The 22813-nt window shown below is 33.1% G+C and overlaps 8 protein-coding genes across 8 annotated transcripts; 3 read left to right on the forward strand and 5 right to left on the reverse strand.

Annotated features, from left to right (window-relative positions):
* Positions 1-377: 377 nt before the first annotated feature.
* On the forward strand, positions 378-3677 carry CHO2 (phosphatidylethanolamine N-methyltransferase). The gene has a single exon (XM_020193060.1). It carries the CDS (start codon positions 451-453, stop codon positions 3412-3414), a length of 2964 nt encoding a protein of 987 aa, XP_020047720.1. The 5' UTR covers positions 378-450; the 3' UTR covers positions 3415-3677.
* ASCRUDRAFT_17416 (uncharacterized protein) lies at positions 3651-4757 on the reverse strand (the record flags this gene model as incomplete). The annotated part of the gene is made up of 2 exons (XM_020189486.1): positions 3651-4141; positions 4499-4757. Coding segments are annotated over 2 exons (750 nt in total), but the record flags the coding sequence as incomplete, so codon positions are not given.
* Positions 4758-5884: 1127 nt separating this feature from the next.
* Positions 5885-7932, forward strand: ASCRUDRAFT_85700 (uncharacterized protein; the record flags this gene model as incomplete). Its single annotated transcript, XM_020194905.1, has 2 exons — positions 5885-6389; positions 6527-7932. Exons 1-2 carry the CDS (start codon positions 6260-6262, stop codon positions 7930-7932), a joined length of 1536 nt encoding a protein of 511 aa, XP_020047722.1. The 5' UTR covers positions 5885-6259.
* A 564-nt stretch (positions 7933-8496) lies between these two features.
* GUP1 (O-acyltransferase) lies at positions 8497-10263 on the reverse strand (the record flags this gene model as incomplete). The annotated part of the gene is made up of 1 exon (XM_020193496.1): positions 8497-10263. The coding sequence occupies one exon, from the start codon at positions 10261-10263 to the stop codon at positions 8497-8499; it is 1767 nt and encodes a 588-aa protein (XP_020047723.1).
* A 207-nt stretch (positions 10264-10470) lies between these two features.
* Positions 10471-13014, reverse strand: ASCRUDRAFT_69919 (uncharacterized protein; the record flags this gene model as incomplete). Its single annotated transcript, XM_020191726.1, has 2 exons — positions 10471-11738; positions 11994-13014. The coding sequence occupies 2 exons, from the start codon at positions 13012-13014 to the stop codon at positions 10471-10473; spliced, it is 2289 nt and encodes a 762-aa protein (XP_020047724.1).
* A 1169-nt stretch (positions 13015-14183) lies between these two features.
* Positions 14184-14474, reverse strand: ASCRUDRAFT_20958 (resistance to Congo red protein; the record flags this gene model as incomplete). The annotated part of the gene is made up of 1 exon (XM_020189659.1): positions 14184-14474. A coding segment is annotated over one exon (291 nt), but the record flags the coding sequence as incomplete, so codon positions are not given.
* Positions 14475-14638: 164 nt separating this feature from the next.
* On the forward strand, positions 14639-19606 carry POL1 (DNA-directed DNA polymerase alpha catalytic subunit POL1; the record flags this gene model as incomplete). Its single annotated transcript, XM_020189385.1, has 3 exons — positions 14639-15366; positions 15550-16280; positions 16338-19606. The coding sequence occupies 3 exons, from the start codon at positions 14639-14641 to the stop codon at positions 19604-19606; spliced, it is 4728 nt and encodes a 1575-aa protein (XP_020047726.1).
* A 112-nt stretch (positions 19607-19718) lies between these two features.
* Positions 19719-22738, reverse strand: MSH2 (mismatch repair ATPase MSH2). The gene has a single exon (XM_020193061.1). The coding sequence runs from the start codon at positions 22697-22699 to the stop codon at positions 19736-19738; it is 2964 nt and encodes a 987-aa protein (XP_020047727.1). The 5' UTR covers positions 22700-22738; the 3' UTR covers positions 19719-19735.
* Positions 22739-22813: the final 75 nt, after the last annotated feature.

Raw genomic sequence — 22813 nt, forward strand, 5'->3', positions numbered from 1 at the left:
ATAATAATAGTCCAAGATGCCCAATTCGGAACGTCTATTATGTGGTTCAAAAGATATATTTCCAAAGCGAAGGGACATGTTACTAAAGGTAATGCGCATAAAGATGTATTTATACGCAAATACACATGTGTGTGCTTACTACCATCGTACTGGACTCTATTTGTCACCGATCCCTCGGATTGGCATGTGAAAAAGCCGGCAGGACATTCACATGCGAATCTTCCAGCACTGCTCCCAAGCAGCTGGATCTGGGTTCCGAAAGACAGGGCCGGCGACGGGCTCCCATTGGCCAGTTTGCGTTTTGCTTCACTTTTCGCCCAACAATCACACTCGATGTCGAGTATATATAGGTGTGGCAGCTCCTTGGGCTTTTTCTTTTTCACCTACGTCGCTTGTGGCAATTGTTAATTATAACAAGTTATAATTATCTTCAACAGATACCCAAAAATCATGACAACTGCTATTCAAGACGAAATCGTTATCAATCAACCTGATAACACACCTAAACACGATATCAGTGACGACAATAACAGCCTCAATAAAAGCTCAGATCCCGATGAAAAATTAAATCAATATTTCAATCCCGAAGTATTGTCTAGGGACAACAACCTATTTGTCCAAAACCACAACAAAATCATCTTTGGTAAGACTTCTGACAACAAAATCTTCCCGATTCCTAAGACAAACGATATGGTCCAGACCTTGTTCAATCCCTTTATCAAAAAATCCTTAATTGATATCTTAAACGTAATTTTATTATCTTTAAATTTGATTTTTTTATTTTTCTTTGAAAAATTTTTCGACTTTAATCCAAATTTTAAAATATACTTTTTCACTTTTTTTTACGTCTTTTGGAGATTTTCTTATAATCTAGGTATTGGTTATTTGCTATATAATCAGTCAAATTATAACTTCATCACCGATTATTTTGTCAAGAAAAATCTTTTTAATTATAATTATAAAGATACTCCTGACAATTTTATTCAGTCCTTTATTAGATCTCAATTAAGAACTAAGATCGGAAATAATTATAATTTATCTGAGCATCCAATCGAGTTCAATTCTTGGATCCTATTTAGACATTTGGTCGATTTAATCTTAATGCAAGATTTCACTGTTTATTGTTGTTTGGTTTATTCTGTTTATTCGAATTTAAATACCAATTTATTTGAATCGACTTTGTTGGATTTTTTCAGACTAGTTATTGGGATATCCTTTATTTTATTCAACATTTGGGTTAAAGTTGACGCTCATAATATTGTCAAAGACTATGCTTGGTACTGGGGTGATTTTTTCTTTTTGCAAGTTAATAACCATTTAATCTTCAATGGGGTTTTCAACATGTTTCCTCATCCAATGTATTCGATCGGTTATATAGGTTACTATGGCTTTGCTTTATTAACTAAAAGTTACCTTATTTTATTCATCAGTATTTTCGCTCACTTGTTGCAATTTTTTTTCCTTTACTCAGTTGAAGAACCCCATATTAATAAAATTTACGGTGAACCAATATCAATTTCTTCAATTCAAATCAATAATATTGATAACAAAATCTTTAAAGTAAAACCTTTATTAATCTTCAGTAATTTTAAAATTATTAGACCAAATGATTCCTTAACTGTTTTAATTATCTCATTGTTATCACTATTATCTTTTAATTCTATCAATAATAATTTCCAACTATTTTTAATAACTTTGTCGGCAAAGTGTTTTTTCTCAATCCTTATTTTTTATATTCTTTCAAATCAATCAAAGAACCAAAGTTATTCAAGAATTTATCTTAAATACGATTTTACCTTAAATGACGCTTTTAATGATTGGTGTGTTTTTTACAACCTAGGTCACTTGGTTGTTTATACATTAACTTTTGTCTTGGCCTTTAAGGAATTGTTTTATAATAATATTACTACCACTAATAATAATAATAATAATAGCAATAATTTAATGGATTTCCCCTTAAGACTAACGATCGGTGTCTTTTTCATCATACTAAATTTAATTTGCAATAAATCAATTATCAATACACTTGGTTTATTTGGTTGGTTTTATGGTGATTTCTTCTTGCCCCTATCAAATTTCAGTCAGCCAAATTTAACAAGATCTGGAATTTATAGATATTTAAATAATCCTGAAAGATTACTAGGAATTTTGGCAATTTGGGGTCTAACCATTATTACTTGGTCTCCATTTTTTTTCATTCTAGCAATGGTTTGGACTTTAAATCAAATTTTATTAATTAAATTTGTTGAAGAGCCTCATATGATCAAACTTTATGGTGAACAACAAGTCTCACAAGATAGTGGAGTTTCAACTGAATTTAAAAAGATTTTACCTAAAATTGATGTTTTTGAAAAAATCAGAACTTATTCAATGAGTCAAGATTTAAACAAAAATCCATCCTCTCAAATTAAAAGTGAAATTCAAAAAAATAACAAAAAAAATAATAAATCCATTATTAATAATAACAGTAAAAACTATGACCATGACACTGATATTGATAATGATTTTAGCGATATAATTGATAAAAAGCTTTTCATTTCCAAATCTAAAGATGAAGAATATTCAATTGAATTTTTAAATATGAAAGTGAATCCAACTTCAAAATCATTATATATTAACGTTGGAGAACCAATTGTTATTAAATATAAAATTCCGATTGAACATGATATTAAAGACTGGATTGGATTATACAAGATTATTTCCACTTCAAAATCTAAACAAAAAACAATGATACCATCAAATGGACACTGGATTCCTGTTTTAAAGGATTCATATAAGAATAAGAAAAATGAGAAAATTTCAAACTCATTGGGCGTGTTAATTGATAATATAATTGAAGAGGCAAATGATGAGAAAAAAAAGTATAAAATTGGGTACTTGAAATTTTATAATGAGTTCTTATATTTTGAAAAGGGAGTTTATGAATTAAGGTACCATAGAGATAGTTCACACTCAGTTTTAGTTATATCCAAACCGTTTGAAATTAAGATTAAGAAAATTGAAATTCCAGGAAATAAGTTCAATCTTATACAACATAAAGATTTTGAAAAGATTGAGGATGAAGATATTAATAAATTTCAACGAGATATTTTGAAATTGTTACAAAACTTATTTGTGACTGAGAATGAAAAGATTGATATTAGTAATGTAATTGAAAGTGATTATTTATTAAATTTTAATAATCAAAATTTCATTGAGTTGATTGAACAAATTATTAATACGAATAACTTAATTTATGATAGTGATGAGATTAGGGAAAAACTTGACAAGTTTTTAAAGAAAATGAGTAATCTCATTGAGGATTCGACAAATATTGAGATTTCCAATGAAGTTTTAATTAAAGATAAAACATTGAATAATTTGTGCAATAGATTGATTGTTATTAAGAAAGTTTTGAATGATTTGTCCAAGTGAGGAGGGTAGTATTGTAATTGAGTTACTTTTATAAAATCAAATTTAGTGTATATATACAAACAGTTAATAGTGTTTTTTTTTTGTTTTATTTATGTTAAAATTTTGCTAAACTATGTCTAAATTATGTTTAAATTATGTCTAAATTCTTTTAATTTATATACTTTTTTTTAGTTAGATAACTATTATTTGGATTATATTTTTGATTTCATTTTAAATTGATTGAAGGATTAGTCATTAGTAAAGACGTGTAATTTACTGATTGGGCCATCTTTTTTTTTTTTACAAACAAATATTACATCTTTTGAGATTTTGATGTAATGAACTTCTTCAAATACTTTTTTCAATCTTGAATTGATTAGTTGGTCTTCGTTGGAAGAGCAGAGTCTAGCAACGAAGGAGCCATTTTGTTTCAAGATGTCTATGGCAAGAAGCAAAGCAGCATCGAATAGGTCAACAGTTTTGTAAATGTTGTCGATTAGTAGGGGAGGAAACGTTCTGAGGTTCAGGCTTGGATCAGTTACTGTTGTGCTCCAATATTTATAAGTGTCTTGATCCCATGGAGAATTTAAATCGCTGAGGATGAGGTCAACTGGAAATTGTGGTTTTTCCTGAACTGTTTCCTGAATTGTTTCTTGATTCAGTTGTTGAGTTTTTTCATGAAGATTTTTATTATACTTTTGATTGGATTCATGAATTGATTCTTGATTGATTATTTTTTGAATTGATTCTTGTTGAATTTTTTCATTTGCTTTTTCAATAGGGGGATCATTTATATTAATTTTGTCTAGATTTGATAAAAAGTTGCGAAAATCGGGGTCAATTTCAAATTCCAAATCTATTACCAGGTTATTATCATTGGGAACTGAATCAATCAGCTCATTATTGGCATCATCGTAGTTAGATTCATTAATTGAAAATGAGTCTGATTGGTTATTAGTGTTGGTACTTTTAAGACTGCTAATATTATTGATAATGTTATAAGTTTGATCAGTGATGTCAATTGACTGTTCCATATCTATGTAGCTCTTTGGCTGAATTGGGTCATCTTTGATGTTAGCCAACTGATTTCTTAGTTCTGTTTCACTGTATAAAAAGAAGTTTTTAATTGACAAATGAAGGTGTTTTGAGAAGATATTGCCTTGGATAGCAGATGCACCATTTGGAGGTTGACTTGGTAGGATATCGACGCCTAGAATTTTAGCATTGTTTATACTTTCAAAGGTGTCAGTGCTTGGATTGAAATATTTAGTCTTTTGAATTGCTAGTTTGGTCCAAGTGCCTGGAGCAAAGCCCAAATCGACGATATTCTGGCCAGGAAAGAAGAAATCGAATTTGTTATTGAGAGTGTTTAGAAGGTTGTAGGAATCCAAAGACTTTTCTGAAATCGACAGTGGTTTTGTAGTGGGCGAAGAAGGAGAGGCAGGAGCAGAAGTAGAGCTGGAAAATGAGGATGTGCTCATAGAAAGGGCTCTTTTGAAATCAAAAAGAATAAGAGAATTTGCAAGATATTTTACATTCTGCAAACGAAACATAGCGTCGATGGATATGATTATATTTCTATTCCAAAAGCAAGCGATGAAAAATCAGATAAGACGACCAAATTGGGAATCGGGAAAAAAGAAAAAAAAAAAGAGCTAAAGTTACCCGTTTGCGCGGCTCCACGCATTCTAATGCACTCTCACGCAGGTACTTAAGAAGCTTGTATCCACCTGCTGGGATCAAAATCTGAGAACAATACGCTTGAAATTGAATAAGCCTTGTTTCGCATCAGAACGGAAATACGTAATAAGTAGCATCATCCCTGCAGGTGTGGGAGAGGGTTGAGCAAACACAAAGCGTTTGCTGGAAAGACATGTGACAAGACACCCTACGGGCAGTTTTCTTGTTGGGAAAGCATAAAACGGTAAGGAATGGCTGCTGAGATGCTGCTGGATTTAGGACTGGAAGTGTTCTGATCATTTCAGCTCAGGCTCGAATTCAGAAGTACAATGTCAGAATTCCGATGGAGTTGGTGACCCGCCAGCAGTTGTCCCAGCAAATTCAATACGCACACCTTCTGATTGGTCTCGGTGTAAAGCTTCCAGAAAACTGCTCACAACATATGTCTTTCCCGTTGGGTCGTGCGAGCGCCAGTGTTATTAATAACCACTGGCGGACTGCTCTTGCGTCCCCCAGAGCTGGATAAAAAGACAGCCCCGGCTCACGCTGCCGAGGGCGCCCGCAAGAGAGGAGTAACGCGTGCAAAGCACGTGCTAAACGTGCACGCACCGGCTGGCACCGCGCAGCAAGCAACCCAAGCATTCAGGGCCGTGAGATGCCGGCGCGCGCACAACGGGGCCCGCGGATGTGTCCGACTGAGGCGGGATGTGTCCGTCTGCGGAAGGTTTATGTCCGGGTGCAGCGGGTGCAGCGGGCGACACGCATCACAGCTGCACCGGATCCACAATAGAGAAAGTTTCCTTCGCACTGGATTTTCTTTTGCGGCCCTTATGTTGGTCAGTTTTGTTTACTCTTATCCAGAAATCATATTAAACACTTTCGTTTTCCTTTCTGTTTCTCTTTTTTTCACCAACTGCTGTGATCTAAAGTGTTTGGGTTTTCGTTCTACAATTTCTCAGAATTTCACTCAAATCGCTCACTTTTTTACGAGTTTTCTATTCAGTCAAACCTGTCCTTTTCATCGCCAGATTATTTCATTTGAATCTCGCTATCTCCCCAGTTATCTTGATCCACTATAAAGCTACCTTACTTACCTTCGACTGCTCCAACCATTCCATCCATTCTCTTAGATTCTTTTTCAAATCTTCTGGAAGTCGTCTTATTTCTTTTTCTTCTCAGATGCAACATGCCTAAATCCTCAAAATACAACATTCAACCCTTGCCCCAATCTGCCTTTAAGGTCACTGAGGCCAAATATAAACTAAACATAATTCAACAACCTAAACAAGCAAGAGCTGTAGGCTCCTCAAAACAATGTATGTATTATCTCATGAATCGATTCCTTTTCGGATAAACCTAATTGATCTCCTTCAACCCCAATTTCATTTTTATTTCCTTTTGTCTAACAAATCTTATTTCTCTTTCATTTTCCTTTTGCTTTCAATAGTTTCAGGTCGAAGAACAATAGATCCCTCCCCAGTATTAACTGTTTCTCTAATCAACCAGGATGGTGAAAATGTCGTTGATCATTCCATCAATTTCTTGATCTGTACTGTCTCCTGCGACTCAATCCCAGATAACGATTCCTCCACCGCAGATAACAACAGTAATATCAACAACAGTAATATTGACAACACTGGCAATGACAATAATGCCAGTACCATTAATCCCAATGATAAAAACGATAAAACAATAAAAAAGAGAAAAGTATCTGAATCTCTAACTAAAAAAAAAGAAAATGCTTTAATTGGCACCACTTCTGTCTCTGCTAACATCTTGAACTCAAAGAATATCTCAAATCTAAGTAAATTAAGCAATATAGATGCTATTTTTAATAACCAAAAAATTCTAAATACTTTAGCAAACGACTCAAATAACCTTAAAGCCTTCTTTGTCTTTAGTAATCTATCAATAAGAATCGAGGGAAAATATAAACTAATATTTAAATTGTATGAATTTCCCTTGAACAATTCGATATCAAATTCAAATAACTCTCCTTCCTCCTCCTCCTCCTCCTCTTCTTCACTTTCATCATCTTCTTCATCCTCCGGCCCTCCACAGAAATTATTCTTTAGAGATTCAATAGAAAGTGATATAATAACTGTTTATGCTCCAAAACACTTTCCAGGCCTCCAGCCTTCCCCAATTTTAGCCCATAGATTGAAAAATATAGGAACTAAAATTAGAGTAAGAAAGGTCTCATCCTCAAAAAGAAAATTATCAAACAATAATGAATTACCAAATAATTCAATCAATAACTCAGAAGTTCAAAATCCTCTCACTCAAAATGACCCCTCAGAAACTCTACCTGATTCTTCTTCCTTTTCCTCTCCTTCCTCTTCCTCTTTCCAACCTCTACCCAACAGAAATAATACTTTGCACTCTTCCAATGACCAAAAAAACCCATATTCTTCTCCACATTTTCATCCACCTCCTGCTTTTTCCTCAACTCCCTCGAATTATTCACAACTTTATTCTTCAAATTATCTTTCCAATTATTCCTTAAATTATCCTCCAAATACTCTCCCACCTTCTCTTCCCTTCTATCTAAATCAATCTCCTTCAATTTATGGAAATTCCTCATCAAATAATTTCATTTCTTACAACTTTTCTAATGATTCTAATCACAAAATCAGTCCAACTAAATCAATTAGTTCCAGTACTACTCAAAATACTATAAAAACTTCTACAAAAGATAACATAAATCCAATGGATTTAAATTTTCAAGTAGAAAATTTCAATCGTCAAAAGCAAAATCAAAAGCAAAATCAAAAGCAAAATCAAAAGCAAGATCAAAAGCAAGATCAAAATCAAGATCAAAAGCAAGACCATGATCGGAATCAGTTAAATAATAATTAATTAAAAATATTAAATTAACATTAAACTAAATTTCAATTGTTTTATATTAAAGTTTCCCTATATTTTATATTTCATATTTCTTATTCCATATTTCATATCTATCACCTTCTCTTCATTTTTCCTTTTTCTTCATTCTTCATATTTCTTTTCTTCACTTTTTATAAATCATTCATAATATTTTTGTTGGTCTTTTTTTCTATTCTTTTTATTTTTGTTGGTCTTTTTTTTCTATTCTTTTTTCGGCTTTCGTAATTTGTTATTTTGATTTTTAGTATAATGGTTGTTTTATTTCAAATATCATCTTTCCATTGTTTTTATTTATTATTTATATATATTTTTTCTTTTCCTTTCTCTTTAGCTTCTCAATTTATAGACTGATCGAATACTTTAAAAAAACAATAAAATAAAATTAACATGACAATAAAAAAAAAATCAAAATCAAAATCAAAATCAAAATAAAAATTAATGCTTTAATATTTAATCATACATTAACTTAAATTTAAAAACGTGGGTATCTTCTTGAATTTATACTCTGTAATATAACCCTGAAACATTAGCTTATTATCAACATTTAACATCGACCCCATGTCTTTTTTCGTGCTCTCTCAACTCAAACATTACTTGAACTGCAATAAATAAGCATATTGTCGAGATTATCGTAAACTGAACACCATATATTGAGGTGAACATATCACTCAACAATTTTTTGGTTCCTTCATTACCCAAACAAAATCCAAATAAATTGGCTATCATCATCAACCATATATTCACTACTGCACCAATCCCACAAATAAATCTATACCAACGATGATTTTGAATTAATGGTTTTAAATAAACATTGCACAGTATTTCAGGAATTAAGAATAATACAATCATCCAACCCCAAAATAATAACCTTAGTTGAATATCATGCCAAATTGCAACAAATGTGAAAACCGCTAAAGATGTTAAAATTCTGGATTTTGATCCACCTAAAGGAATATAAATGTACCTTAAAATCCATTTATTAAAGGATCTGTGCCATGCTCTCCAAAATGCTAGAGCAGAGTAGTTATTACAAACACATCTTAACATGTTTTCTGGAGGATCAATGCCATCTAATAAAGCCCAAAGACGGAAAAATCTCCAGGGCATTAACAATTTTAACCAAATGATATTTAAATTGAAAAATCCAATCATTGAGATCTCAAAGGGCGTATCATTAATCCAGGCTTTTCTTTTAGCAATGGCAACAACGTAAATGTAATGAAGAATAAGCTCCATTGTTAATATACAAAAGACAAATCTTATTGCATATCTGATAACAAACTTCAAATTCAAAGTTGGTAATCTATGAAATGACTGATAAGTAAAATCGTTAAAGGTTATAATTGGGCCAGCAATAAACAATGGGGTATAAAGAACATATGACAAATAATTTGAAAAGCTATATTGAGACAAGTCCAATGGAGCATTTGTTCTTAACCTTTCATTTGTTAATAATTCGGGATTTTCAATTTCAATTCTAGATTTATCGATTTTACTTGTATTTAATTTTAGATTATTATTTATTTCAGTCATTCTATTATAATAGTCTAAATTAAAACTTAACATTTTTAATAAAACGAAATTAAAGAATACATCCCATCTTTCAATAATACCTTTGAAGGAATCAAGTGGAGATAAAAAGGATAACATTGACCCAAATCGAACTGATCTAAATTTATCATTCACAAATAAAGTCGAAATGCCATAAATCCACAATATTAATATGCCGACACTTTTATAGGTAAAAGTTGAATTGAAAATTTTATTGCTGTCATTCTTATTATCAAGATAAATGAACAGTCTACCAATGAAGTAATTGATTAATAAATGAACAAAAATTTTCAAAAAGTTGCAGCCATAAAGTGCAATCATAACTAGAGAACCAAATACTAAATCATAGAGATTTCTCCTAGTCGATATAAAAAACTGAAAAACTATTCTTAAACATAGATGAGATACTGCTAAAATAGACAAAAGCCAAAAGTTGTCTCTGAAAAATCTGTATTGAGAATCGGAATTGTCCACTTTTCTTCCAAATATCCAACCATCAGATAGCAAATTTTGATAGTAAATGTAGTTCTGATTGTCTGCTCTGGATATTTTTATCGCAGTTGCAAACATATAAGACACCGCTACAACAACAACAAGATAATAAAACTTAAACTCTAGGGTGTTCCATCTCGAGGGAGTCGACGTGGCAATGATCTTTTGCTTCTTGACAGACTGAACAATTGAAGGAGATAGTCTTGAGTCAGCACTCAGAAGAACAAATAGGTCGCTGAAGAAAAAAGAGACGTGGTTCATGTTCTGATTGCAGAGATTGAAAAGGCTGGAAACTCAGCAGCTTTTTTCGAAATGCACAGCACATCCCAGACCCCGTTTTTACGAGATCCCGATTCAGCGGTCTTGTCGCCCAAACGGGACGCAGATATAATCAACGAGGGTCTGGCGAATCACAACCAAAGCAGATTCAGCAGAGAGGCAATGGGTTATTCAGGGCTGGATTGCAGCTCAGTCCATGGTCGATATCAACAAGTCCTCGTAGTCGTCTGTGTTTTCAATCTCAAGCCCCTTTTCGTTGGCCAAATGCAAGAGACAGATAAAGCAGTAGCTGGTGGAGATCTCTGTCTGGTCTTTGGAGCCAGCATACTTGCCATACAACTTTGTCATCACTGAGCTGAACTTCAAGTCGTGCTCTTCATTCAACAGTGTCAGCAAGCTCAATTTCTGTCTTTTGTTCAAAAAACCCGATGAGGATATGTATGTTCTAGAATGTTCATTGTTCTCTCCCATGTTTTCAATGCTTTTATCTTTATTGTTCAAAGAGTCTTCTAAACACTCCCATAGATCTTCTTTCAACAATTTCACATTCATAGATTTCATAATTTTAGAGTATTTTATTCTGTCCTTGTCTTTCAATTTCTTGCTGATAAAATTACTGTTCAATGACCCTGAGATTGAATTTGGAAGCCCTTCATATTGATCATCATCAATTCCATCATCTCCAAAACCAAAAAAGTTCTGATCATTGATTTCCACATTTTCGTTTGTATCTACATTACTATTTCTTGCACCGACGGCAGAATTTTGATATGCTGATGCCCAAAAGTTCTCATCTGCAACTACTCTATCCATTGCATCTTCATCTTCAAAGACGTTTTCTTGTTTTTTTTCCGTATTTCTACTATTGAGTTCAATTTCTTTATTGCCATTTTTATTTATTTTTTTTATATTTTTATTAAACACGTAAGAATTTATTAATTCATCTTTAAGAAAAAGTTTTGTAAACTTTTTTCCATTGTATTGCCTGTCATCAGGCAACAAGTTTTGTGTTTTACTTACCCATTGATTTTTAGGCAAATAAAGATTCAAATCGATTTCGTTGTTATCATTCTCAATAGTTTTCAACTCGCTATTAATATTTTCATCTCCGAATAAATTGTCATTCTCTGGGTTTTCGGAAAAGAAATCAATTAGAAACTCTGATTTTTTTTTTATCCTCGATTTCTTTTGAATTTGTTGATCGTGGTTCAAATTTTGGTCTTGATTTTGATTTTTAAAAGTTTCCCAGTTAATCATTTTTTTAATATTGCGAACTTTCCATGAATCAAATTCATAAGGCCCTACCCAATTGTTTTGCATTATATTATCAAAATATGATAATAGCTCTATATTTAAGTTACTTTTTCCATTTTCTTTGCTGGTTATTTTATTATTAGTTATCTCGTCAATATTTATTTCAATGTTTCGATTTAACAGTATTTCTCCATCATTTTCAACTAATTTATTATCATAATCATTATTATTATTATTATTATTATTATTATTATTATTGTTATTATTATTGTTATTATTTAGAAGTTGATTTAATATAGCATCAGTATTGGCATTATTATCCAAATTAGTATTGATATCCATATCCATATCCATATCTATATTGATATCCATATCCATATCTATGTTGTCTAAATCATTGTCTAAATCCAAATCCAATTGAAATTCATTATCGTCATTATCATAATCATCATTGTTACCATTTTCTATATCATCAGTGTTAATGTTATTGCTACTGTTGTTATGATTATCAATAGGTATTATATCATATAAACTTTTTTCTTGAATTTTTCGCAATTCATCAAAGTTTTTCCGAATCTCATTTTGGTTTTCATTCTGGAGATTATTCGAGTTTTCGTTGTTTCCTGGGTTTCTCATAAAAGTCAAGTTATTTATATATTTGATTGAGTGGCTGACTTCGAAACTGTTTAATTGAGAAGAAGTTGGTAAAAATGTTTTCAAGTATTCAAAATCCATGTCCTTTGATTGTGAAATGAAAGTTTGGTAATTTTCGTCATTATCATTGTGATTATCATCGTTATCATCATTATCGTCATTATGGCGATTATAGTGATTATTATGATCGCTATAGATGTTTTTATTAGAAATCAAGTGGTTTGTATTAGTTGAGTCTATGATTAATCTTTGAGATTTGTCAATGTCTAGTAAATTTGAAAACAACGATTTTGCACCACCACCATCGAAATTCGCTAAAGCAGATTTGAATAGTGGATCGATTTGCAATTCCAAATCTTGTTTTTTAAGTTTTATTTGAGCAAAGTTGACTAAAGTATTAACAGGTTTATTTAATTTTGAATTTTTAGCCTTTAAATTTCGAATTATCTGAGTATTATATTCGTTATTAGGATCATCAAGATCATCAAGATTATTATCAAGATTACCATTGTCGTTATTATTATTTAGAGTGGTTGATTTATTATTGATGGATAAATTAGTTAGTAATTTACCGGTTTCATTAGCAGCAGAATCGACTCTTGTCGAGTAAACTTTTATACAGCCATCTAAAGTGGTTGAAACACTTTGAAAGTTGATGTTGTTTGAGGAATCTTTAAATAGAGATAAATCGTGAAAATAATCGATTAACGCTACATTCCAACTATTTTTGTAATTGATTTTATTGTCATTAGCCAACCTTAGCCATAGTTCAAGATTTTGATAGTTTATATCAACAGTTTTATTGTTATCATTTTTGTTTAGCATTATTTTGTTTTTATTTAGAAGAGTGTATTGGTAGTGGTGAAGGTGAACGAAGGTGTGATTGGTGATGAGTGATGGGTGGGAAAAGAATTGAAAAACATGCAAAGATGCGTAGTGAAACAAAAAAAAAAATGAAAAATGAAAAAGACTGGGGACAAAAAGAAAAAAAATTTTCCAAGATCGAATTGACTTTGATATTAAAAAACGTTATTTTCCATAAATAATCTAAAATAAGAATAAATTGTGAAAGAAAAAGCGAGTAAAAGTAAAAGTAATTGAAAAAAATTTTTTTTTTGTCAATTTTAAATGTTTATTTCGGAGGAAAAAAATAAATTTAAATCAAAAATAATTCGAGGGATCCGTTGGACTGGCTACGAGATTCGATATATAGGGATGTAAAAATGAGATAGAGAATAAAGTGGCAGCTGTATCAGAGACCGGAAAGCCAATGTAGAAGAAAGAACAACAGAAAAAACCATGAAACTGGAGCAAAAAAAAAAGTATTACGACCATTACCAAAAAAAAGCACGCGAAGATTAACAGATCAATGAATAAATAGTATAGGATTGAGTTTAGTGAGAAAAAAAACAACAAACAAAATTAGGCTTTATTGTAAATTATTATTAAATCTTTATTGAAGTTTATTAAAGTTTATTATAGGCTGGAGGAGGGTAGTCTGGAAGAGCCAAATCATTGTGAGAAGTTGTTGGTTCAAAAGGGTTGGGGTTAGGAGCTGGAGAAATATTTGAGGAAGTGTTTGCATCGGCATCGGCATCAGAAGCAGGTTTAGGGCTTTTAGCAGAGCTGGGATCTAGTGTTTTAATATTTTCAGTGCTTTCTGAGAGAGATTTGGCAAAAGGATTTAGAGATGGAGAGGATGGCGAAGGGTCGGATAAATTAGGGGGAGGACCTGGAGGTCTTGCATATACAGAATCGTCAAGGTTGAGATTTTGCAATTCAATGTTGTTGTTAGCGTTGTTGTTGTCAGTAATAGTATTAGTGTCAGCATTGGCATTAGTGTTATTGTTGGGAGGAGCAGAGCTAACACCGGCATTTTGGTAATAATTGTCGAAGTTTCTGGTAAAGTTGTCGGAATTGGAGCTTCTCCTTGTCACATTAAGGTCGCGGGAGTTATGATTGTAGTAGACTGGAGCAATACCACCACTCTTCAAGTTTTCGTCATTGGGATGGAAGACACCAGTATTATCGTAGTAGCCAGCATCATTTGGGTTAACATCAGCAGTGTATGGTGGCACGTAGGCTCCAGTACCGTTGGCAGGCTGGTTGTACTGTGCCTGAGACTGGTAGTAGGAAGGAGGAGTTATCCAGGCAGTCCCTCTTATAGGAGTCTGGCCCTTTTTAATTCTGAATCTGTTGACTCTTCTTGTGCCGAAAAACAAGAAAATGATCAATATGACAAAGAGGATGAAGAGCAACCATCTTGCCCATTCCCAGCTGGAGCTGTGGGAGCAGCCATAACCCCAGCAGTCGTCGTCGTCGTCGTCGTCTCTCTTGTGGAACCTAGATAGGGAAACAGCTATTAAGTCGATATATGCCATTGGAGAAGAAAGTGAAGTAAGTAGTGATAACCGAAACAGACACTAATGTTGGCGACAGAGATTAGGAGATGGAGACGAAAAAGCATTGGTTATATATCTACAACAGATCTCCGCTCACAGCCCCCTCCAGAAACGGCCCACGACCGGCAACCGGAAGACTGCGCCCACCGGAATGGTTAGACGCGAGTGCGCAGTGCAGTGCGATACGGTGCATATGTAGTTTTGCAGAAGTGTGCGTGACGCTGCGCTGGGTTTTTCGCGTTTTATTCACGCGTCGCTTTTTAGAGTTTTCTGTGGTGTTCCTTTTCTGCTTCTCGTCCAGCTCAAGAAGATACTCCTCCAGTACCATGGCTAGGAAAGACAAGTTTGCTGCCTACAGAGCTGCTCGAGCCGCCAAATCCTCAGCTGCAGCCTACGAGGACCCAGAGTTCGAGAGCATATACGAGGAGGTCGACGAGGAGACCTTTCGTGAGCGAAAAAGAGCACAGCTCCTAGAAGACAATTTTATCGTCGATGACAATGGTGAGGGCTACGCTGATAATGGCCTTGACGACTGGGACGACTCCACACGACCAAGATACCACTCGGATTTGGACGACGACAATGGCAGCAACACCAGCGAAATTGAACAGCTCGATGAAAATGGGCCAGGAAAACAAATCAAGAAAAAGAAAATCAAGAAAACAATGAGGATAAACCACTTTTTCAAACCTGATTCTCTCAAGAGCACTAAACTCAAAAAGCACAAATTGTACAATATCGACATCAACGACATTCTAAATGATTTCACCAATGAGTCCTCAAGCACAAAAAAAAAGAAGCAGAAAACAGCTTCAGCTCACAATGGAAATTCAAAACTCAATGACCAGTTTGATGACATCGACGACTTGGATTTACTCTCAAAACCTTCCATCTCTTATCAACCGAAAAACCTATACTCAAAAAAAAACTCATTTTTATCGAATCTACCAAAAAAGAGACTCCCTAATCATGCTACTGATTTTGATAATAATTTCGATAATAACATGGACCTTGATCTTCCGTTTGATGATAATAATAATCAAGAAATCAAACCAGTGTTCAAATCTGAAATTAAATCAGAACCAGATATCGAATCTGATAGCGACACCAAAATCAAACTTCCTCAATTGAAAAGAAACTTCCAACTGCTTTCAAAACTCAAATTGGAAAAAAATTCAAATAATGATAACAAAACTTCTACTATAAAAGCTGAAGAAGAAGAAGACGATGATGATGACTCGTCTGACGATAACACTGTTGTATTGAGAAAACCAAGAAGAACAACTGCAAAAATAAACAGATCAATCAACCTCAATTCTGTCAGAACTACAATATCTACACCATGCCATTTAAATAACTATAATGTCGACCTAAACCCTTCCTCTTCTCCTTCAAAATCAGTCATCTACTCTTCCCCTTCTCAATCTCAATCTCAATCTTATAAATTCGAAGAAGATGACATAATCGACGAAAATAACACCTTCAAAATGTATTGGCTAGACTATGCTGAAGCTAATGATGGCTCTTTATTACTATTTGGTAAAATTCCTTCAAATAAATCCACTTCTCAATTTGTATCCGCTGTTGTTCAAATTAATAATATATGTAGAGAACTCTACTTTCTACCAAAACAATCTAAAAAAACAAACGATAATGATAATGATAATAATAATGATAATGATAGTGATAGTGATAGTGATAATGATAGTCAAAATCCAGAAGATACTGGCTTCTCGCCTGCTGAAGTTCACCAAGAAATTGTTCCCTTATTACTAGAAAAATACGGTCTTGAAACTATTAGAGCTAAACCAGAACTCATGAAATACTGCTTTGAAAAAGCTGAAATTCCCAAAGAAACTGAATACTTAAAAGTCCTTTTACCATTTCAAGCTCCTCAAAACAGAAATGTCATTATCCCCAGTGACCTTGAAGGCAAAACTTTTTCTGGCGTTTTTGGTGCAAACAAATCTCTCTTTGAAACTTTCATTCTACAAAAAGATGTCATGGGTCCATGCTGGTTGGAAATATCAAATCCTGATTTCGATTCATTATCAAACATATCTCATTGCGCAATCGAAGTATCCATATCAAATCCAAAATACATCAACACTATCGACAACACAAAACAAAAATCCTTAAACTTATCCTCCCCTCCATTGAACTGTATTTCAATATCCGTTCAAACTATCATGAACTCAAAAGACAATAAACAAGAAGTTGCTTCTGTATCTTTTGCTGTTTTCAAAAATTTGCCTCAAGACCAACCAATCGATGAAGACTTGAAACCTGATGAAATTTTAACACTTATCAGACCTGTTGGTGTTTTAAAATCGGTTTTACCCCCGGGTCTACAAAATATCGCTAATAAACAAAATTTCCCACTAAGAACTTTCAACAATGAAAAAACTCTACTAAGCTGTCTTTGTGCTTTAATCAAAAAAAATGATCCAGACGTATTCATCGGTCATCGTTTGGAAAACGTTTCTCTTGATGTTCTCATGCATAGACTAAATGATTTAAAAGTTCAAAATTGGTCCTTTTTTGGCCGTCGTAACAGAAAGGTTTGGCCCGATTCTTTCAATCGCCGTAACCGTAACCTGTCAAGTATATTTCAATTAAGAGAAGTCTTTCAAGGAAGATTACTCTGTGATATTGCTAATGAATTGGGTCAATCTTTAACACCTAAATGCCAATCCTGGGATTTAAATGAAATGTACGAAATTGTTTGTAATAAAAAACACAGCGTTTTGGACTACAATTTAAATGACTCAAAATATTCAGAAGATCCAAATTATTTATTAATGGCATTGAGAGAAAATATTGAAAACATAAGAATATCTGCCGCCATTGCTTTTGAAATTCAAATTTTATCTTTATCTAAACAATTAACCAACATTGCTGGAAATTCATGGTCTCTTACATTAAATGGTACTCGAGCTGGTAGAAATGAAAGTATTCTTTTACACGAATTTACAAGAAAGGGATATATTGTTCCTGATAAAGAATCACTTTGGCAAAGAAAAAATAATGCTGGACAAAATCGAGTTGATGACAACAATCCTGTTGAAGATAATGAGTCAAACCAAATTTCAACAAATAATAGAAAATCTAAATTTCAAGGTGGTTTGGTTTTCGATCCAGAAAAGGGTCTTCATAAGAATTATATATTGGTTATGGATTTTAATTCTCTTTATCCAAGCATTATTCAAGAGTTTAATATTTGTTTTACCACAGTTGACCGAGATGAATATAATACAACTTTTAACGATGAAAAATTACCAGAATATCCTTCCAACAATGAGGAACAAGGTGTTTTACCAAAATTATTACACACTCTAGTTAGCCGTCGTCGTGAAGTTAAAAAGCTATTAAAAAATCCAAACAATACTCCTTTTGAAAAAATGCAGTATGATGTTAGACAACAGGCTTTGAAATTGACAGCAAATTCAATGTATGGTTGTCTTGGTTACGTCAATAGTAGATTTTATGCTAAACCTCTTGCTATGTTGGTGACAAATAAAGGTAGAGAAATTTTGATGGATACCCGTCAATTAGCTGAATCGTTGCATCTCAGAGTTATCTATGGTGATACCGATTCTGTAATGATTGATTCTGGTGCTCAAGACTATAAGGAAGCATTGGTAACTGCTGAAAACTTTAAGCAAAAAGTCAATGAGAGATATAATTTATTGGAGATTGATACTGATAATGTTTTTAAAAGAATATTGTTGCATTCAAAGAAAAAATATGCTGCTCTCAATGTTATTTCCTTTAAAAATAATGTTTTAAAGACCAATTTAGAAGTAAAGGGTTTAGATATGAAAAGAAGAGAATATTGTCCATTATCTAAAGAAGTTTCTACATTTGTGCTTCAAAAGTTACTAGAGTCAGAAGATGACTCAGATCAAATTTTGAATGAGATCTATGAATATCTTGAAGAAATAACGAAAAAAATTAAAAATAATGAATTCAGAGTTGATAAATATAAAATTAATACCAAATTGTCTAAAGATCCCAATAACTATCCAAATGGTGCTAATATGCCTCCAGTTCAAGTAGCTTTGAGGTTACGAAAAAGTGGTTCAATCATCAAAGCTGGTTCTGTGATAACATATGTTATTACTGAGGGAGATGCTCTTTCTCCTGCTGAAAGAGCTAGACCTTTAAAAGAGATGTTGGCAAAAAATTCAAAATATATACCAGACTCAAAGTTTTATCTTGAAAAACAAATCATGGCTCCAATTGAGAGATTATTAGAAAATATAGAAGGTGTTGATATTTTTAGATTAGCCGAAACATTAGACATTGATCCAAGAAAATATCAGATGAGATCAAACAATTCTGCCTCTAATCCATCAGAATTGCAACCTTTAGACTATAATTTGACGGATAAAGAAAGATTTAAAGATGTTGAATATTTAAACTTAAATTGTGCATATTGTCAAACCAAATTTCTTTTTGGAGGTATTATGGCTTCTCTACATTATCAAGTTACCTTTAGTGGTATAAAATGTTCAAATTGTGAAAAGGTATTACCAACTTTAATGATTACATCTCAACTTGAAAGAATAATCAGGTCATTTATATCATTGCATTATGCTGGATGGTTAGTTTGCGATGATCCAGCCTGTGGTGTGATAACAAGACAGATATCTGTTTATGGAAGGCGATGTATTGGCTTGTCAGGAAGATCTCAAGATTGTCGTGGAATCATGAGCTATAGGTTTAATGACAAGCAATTATATACACAGCTATTATATTTTGACTCCATTTTTAATGTTGAGAAAAACAAAAAGCGTGAATTGAAACCACTTGATGATGCTGATACATCTAGTGATAAAGGTCCGGAGCTGTTGTCTTCTGGTCAAGTAGTGGCTCTTGCTGAACAAAATAGAGAGTTATTTGAGGTTATTAGAACTGTCACTCAGAAATATCTAACTAATAATGCTCGTCGTTATGTTGACATGTCTGGAATATTTGGTTTTATGATACCTGAAGAGGAGGAGGTTAATTAGTTGTTATGTATTTTTTCTATAATAAACATTTGTATAATATCTCACAATTTTAGTTCTTATTTAAAAACATATATTTATTTATTATATTATATTTATAGTTGTATTTATAATTGAAAAAGATAGTAGATATTATAAAAATAAAACTTCTTGTAAAAATTTGCTTTCTTTCACTTGTTTTTCATATTTAACGTTGACCAAATTTCTCAATTTTTCAACCGCTTCTTCATTAGTAAGATTTTTTGAATTATCTTTTAATTCTGCCTTCCAATTTTTTAAGATTGTTTTTAGTAATGAATTTCCTTCTATAAGTTCAACTGAATTACATTTTGTTCGTTTATCTGCAACGTATGGGTCATCTTTTGAACCATTTTTCTTGCTTCCATAGTCTTCTAGTTCTGAAGCTTTTCTTTTAGCCATTGATATTATTTTTAGTGGAAATTTAACAATTTCAGCAACATGTATTCCAAAAGATTGATCAGAAATTCCTTCTTCAACTTTATACAATAAAGTAATATCTTCAGATCTTTGAAATATCTCATCTTTATCACTATTGTTATTATCATCGCTAGTTTTTTTTTCATTTATATCTGCTACAACATGTAAATTTTTCACAGTTGGAACTTTATCAGCTAATGAAGTTAATTCATGAAAATGAGTAGCAAAAAGAGTAAAAGAATGTAAATTTGTGGCAATATGTTCACTTATACCCCAAGCTAAACCAAAACCATCATATGTACTCGTTCCCCTACCTAGTTCATCGATTATAATGAGAGAGTTGTTTGTGGCAGTTTTAAGAATGCTGGATATTTCTAACATTTCAGACATAAAAGTAGATAAACCCTTTAGCTGAGAATCACCAGCGCCCACTCTTGATAATATGGCGTCAAAAATGGATAATTCAGCCTTTGTAGCAGAAACAAAACAACCAATTTGAGCCATTAGACTAATTATTCCCACTGTTCTAATATAAGTTGATTTCCCACCCATATTTGGACCAGTTATAATTAAAAATTCTGATTCATTTTTAATTAGATTAACATCGTTTGATATAAAAGATATATCATCTTGAGCTTCTAGACAGGGGTGACGAGCTTCATTGATGATAGTTTTAGTGTCTGAGGAATTCATTGGATGTAATTTAGGTCTGACATAAGGAATAGGAGCAAAAGTCGAAACAAACGCAAAAGAAGAGATGACATCGATCTCAGCTAATAAAGATGCCAAGTTGTGTAATACAGGACAATAAGTTGCAGCTATTTCTATTATTTGTTTGACTAGAGTTGATTGTTTAAGTTCGTACTCGATTTGTAGTTCTTTAACTTGTTCTGAGATAGATTTAAGATTTTGGGTTGTAAAGAACACACCGGCTTTAACAGTGGATAGTTCAATGTATTGACGTTTATTTCTCAAGATTGAGGAATCAGTTCTGGTGACTCTAAAGCAGTAGCCATGAATATGGTGATTTTCTAGTTTTAATTTCTTTTCAGGGTCGATATTAAGGTCATCGGCAACGTCTAGGTGAGATTGGTTGATTTCTTTTTTGAGATCGTCTAGATTTGATTTGATTTGCAATAGTTCGTCATTAAAATCAGGTTTAATGATATATTCATGTTGATCTACGGCAGACAAATCAACGGTTGTTTCGACCATTTCCTGGAATTTTAAAAGAGAAGTGTAGGAGTCATTTAAAGGAGAAAGCCAGTTATTTTTGATTAGAGTAGAAAGAGTTTCTATTTCATCATCGGATTGGATAAATTCAAAAGTATCTTTAATATCTTTGATATTATCTAGGGATTGATTTAATAAATCTATTAAAAGAGGTAATTTGAGAACAACTTGGTAAAGAGTGATAATATCCTCCAATTTTGCGAATTTTTTCAACAATTTTCTAGTTAGTCTTCTTATATCAGGAACCGAAAATAGAATATCATCTCTTAAGGAGTCTCTGAGGGAGGAATCTGAGATCAAAAAACCAGTTAGTAGATGTCTTGAGGTGATTTGAGGCAAATCTGTTAAAGGTTGTTTAATCCATTGGGAGAGTAATCTTTTGCCTTCATTAGTTTTGCAACGATCTAGAAGAGAAAAAATGTTTGAATTTTTAGTAGCTTGGTCTCTGGAAGTGGGAAAAAGGTTTAGGGCCTTTATTGCAGATAAATCTAATTTCATGTATTGATTTAAAGTGTGAACTTTGAAATCGTAGGTATTGTAGTTTGAATCATCGGATAACAAGTTTAGATAATTGATTAGAGAAGTAGTAGAAGATAAGGAGAGTTGGTTTGATAAGATTGAAGTTGTAGAAAGGGATAAGGAGTGGTTCGAGGTTAATAATTTTGATAAATCCGATTCAATATCATCGTTGTTGAACTGGTTTGGTTTAATTTCTGTGGTTGAGATATCTGCTCTATTTAAAACTTGGAGTAGCTTATTGTAAGGGTTAATTGAGTTATTTGAATCAGTAGCGACAGTAGGGATTAAGCATTCCTTCACACTTAATTGAATCAATAAGGATTCTAAATTGGAGAATAAATCGTTATCGATAAATTCGCAAATTCCAATGATTTTGAGATTTGAATCAACGAACGACAATCCAATGTAGAGACCATCATTTTTGGAGACCAATTTCAAGGCTATTATGATTTGGTTAGAATTCAATAGGTAGGAATTCAACGAGGAGTTATTAATGGAGTTTTCTTGACCACTAGTGATGTTGTTGACATTGCTGTTGTTGTTGTAGATTAGGTCTTCGATGGATTCCAAGTTTCCTGGACTGACAGTCTTTGCTAGCTTTAAGTTCCTGTCATAAATCTCGAGCTTATAGCCCTTCTCCAACGTAAAAACCTTGACCAAGTTGACGAAGATCTGAGGGGAGATGGTGAGATAGTGGGATTCCTGTCTGGTCTTCAAGACTGAGTTCGTCTTGAAGATAGTCTCAGCAACCAATTCAGCATCGAGGTGGAAGAGAATATAGTAGTCGCCTTTGTCGACGAGCCTGAGGGTGTTGGTAGGTTTGGGGGATAGGTTGTCGAACTTGCGGTAGAAGCTTCGTTCATCAGCGGTGTCGGAGAAACGCAATTCGGGTCTGGAGCTGGACATGGCAGAAGAGGCAACGGGCAGTGGGGAACGAGGAAGCAGAGGCAGCAGAGGCAGCAGCAGATAAAAAGGTTGGACAGCACGCGAAAGTGCGACGCGTCTTTGTGCGAAATACGC

Source organism: Ascoidea rubescens, assembly GCF_001661345.1.
Source record: "Ascoidea rubescens DSM 1968 unplaced genomic scaffold ASCRUscaffold_5, whole genome shotgun sequence".
In the NCBI taxonomy this organism is placed as follows: Eukaryota; Fungi; Ascomycota; class Saccharomycetes; order Ascoideales; family Ascoideaceae; genus Ascoidea; species Ascoidea rubescens.

Excerpts from the sequence above, each read along its gene's own strand:
- CHO2 (XM_020193060.1), top strand. The coding sequence starts at position 451 with ATGACAACTGCTATTCAAGACGAAATCGTTATCAATCAACCTGATAAC.
- MSH2 (XM_020193061.1), bottom strand. The coding sequence starts at position 22,699 with ATGTCCAGCTCCAGACCCGAATTGCGTTTCTCCGACACCGCTGATGAA.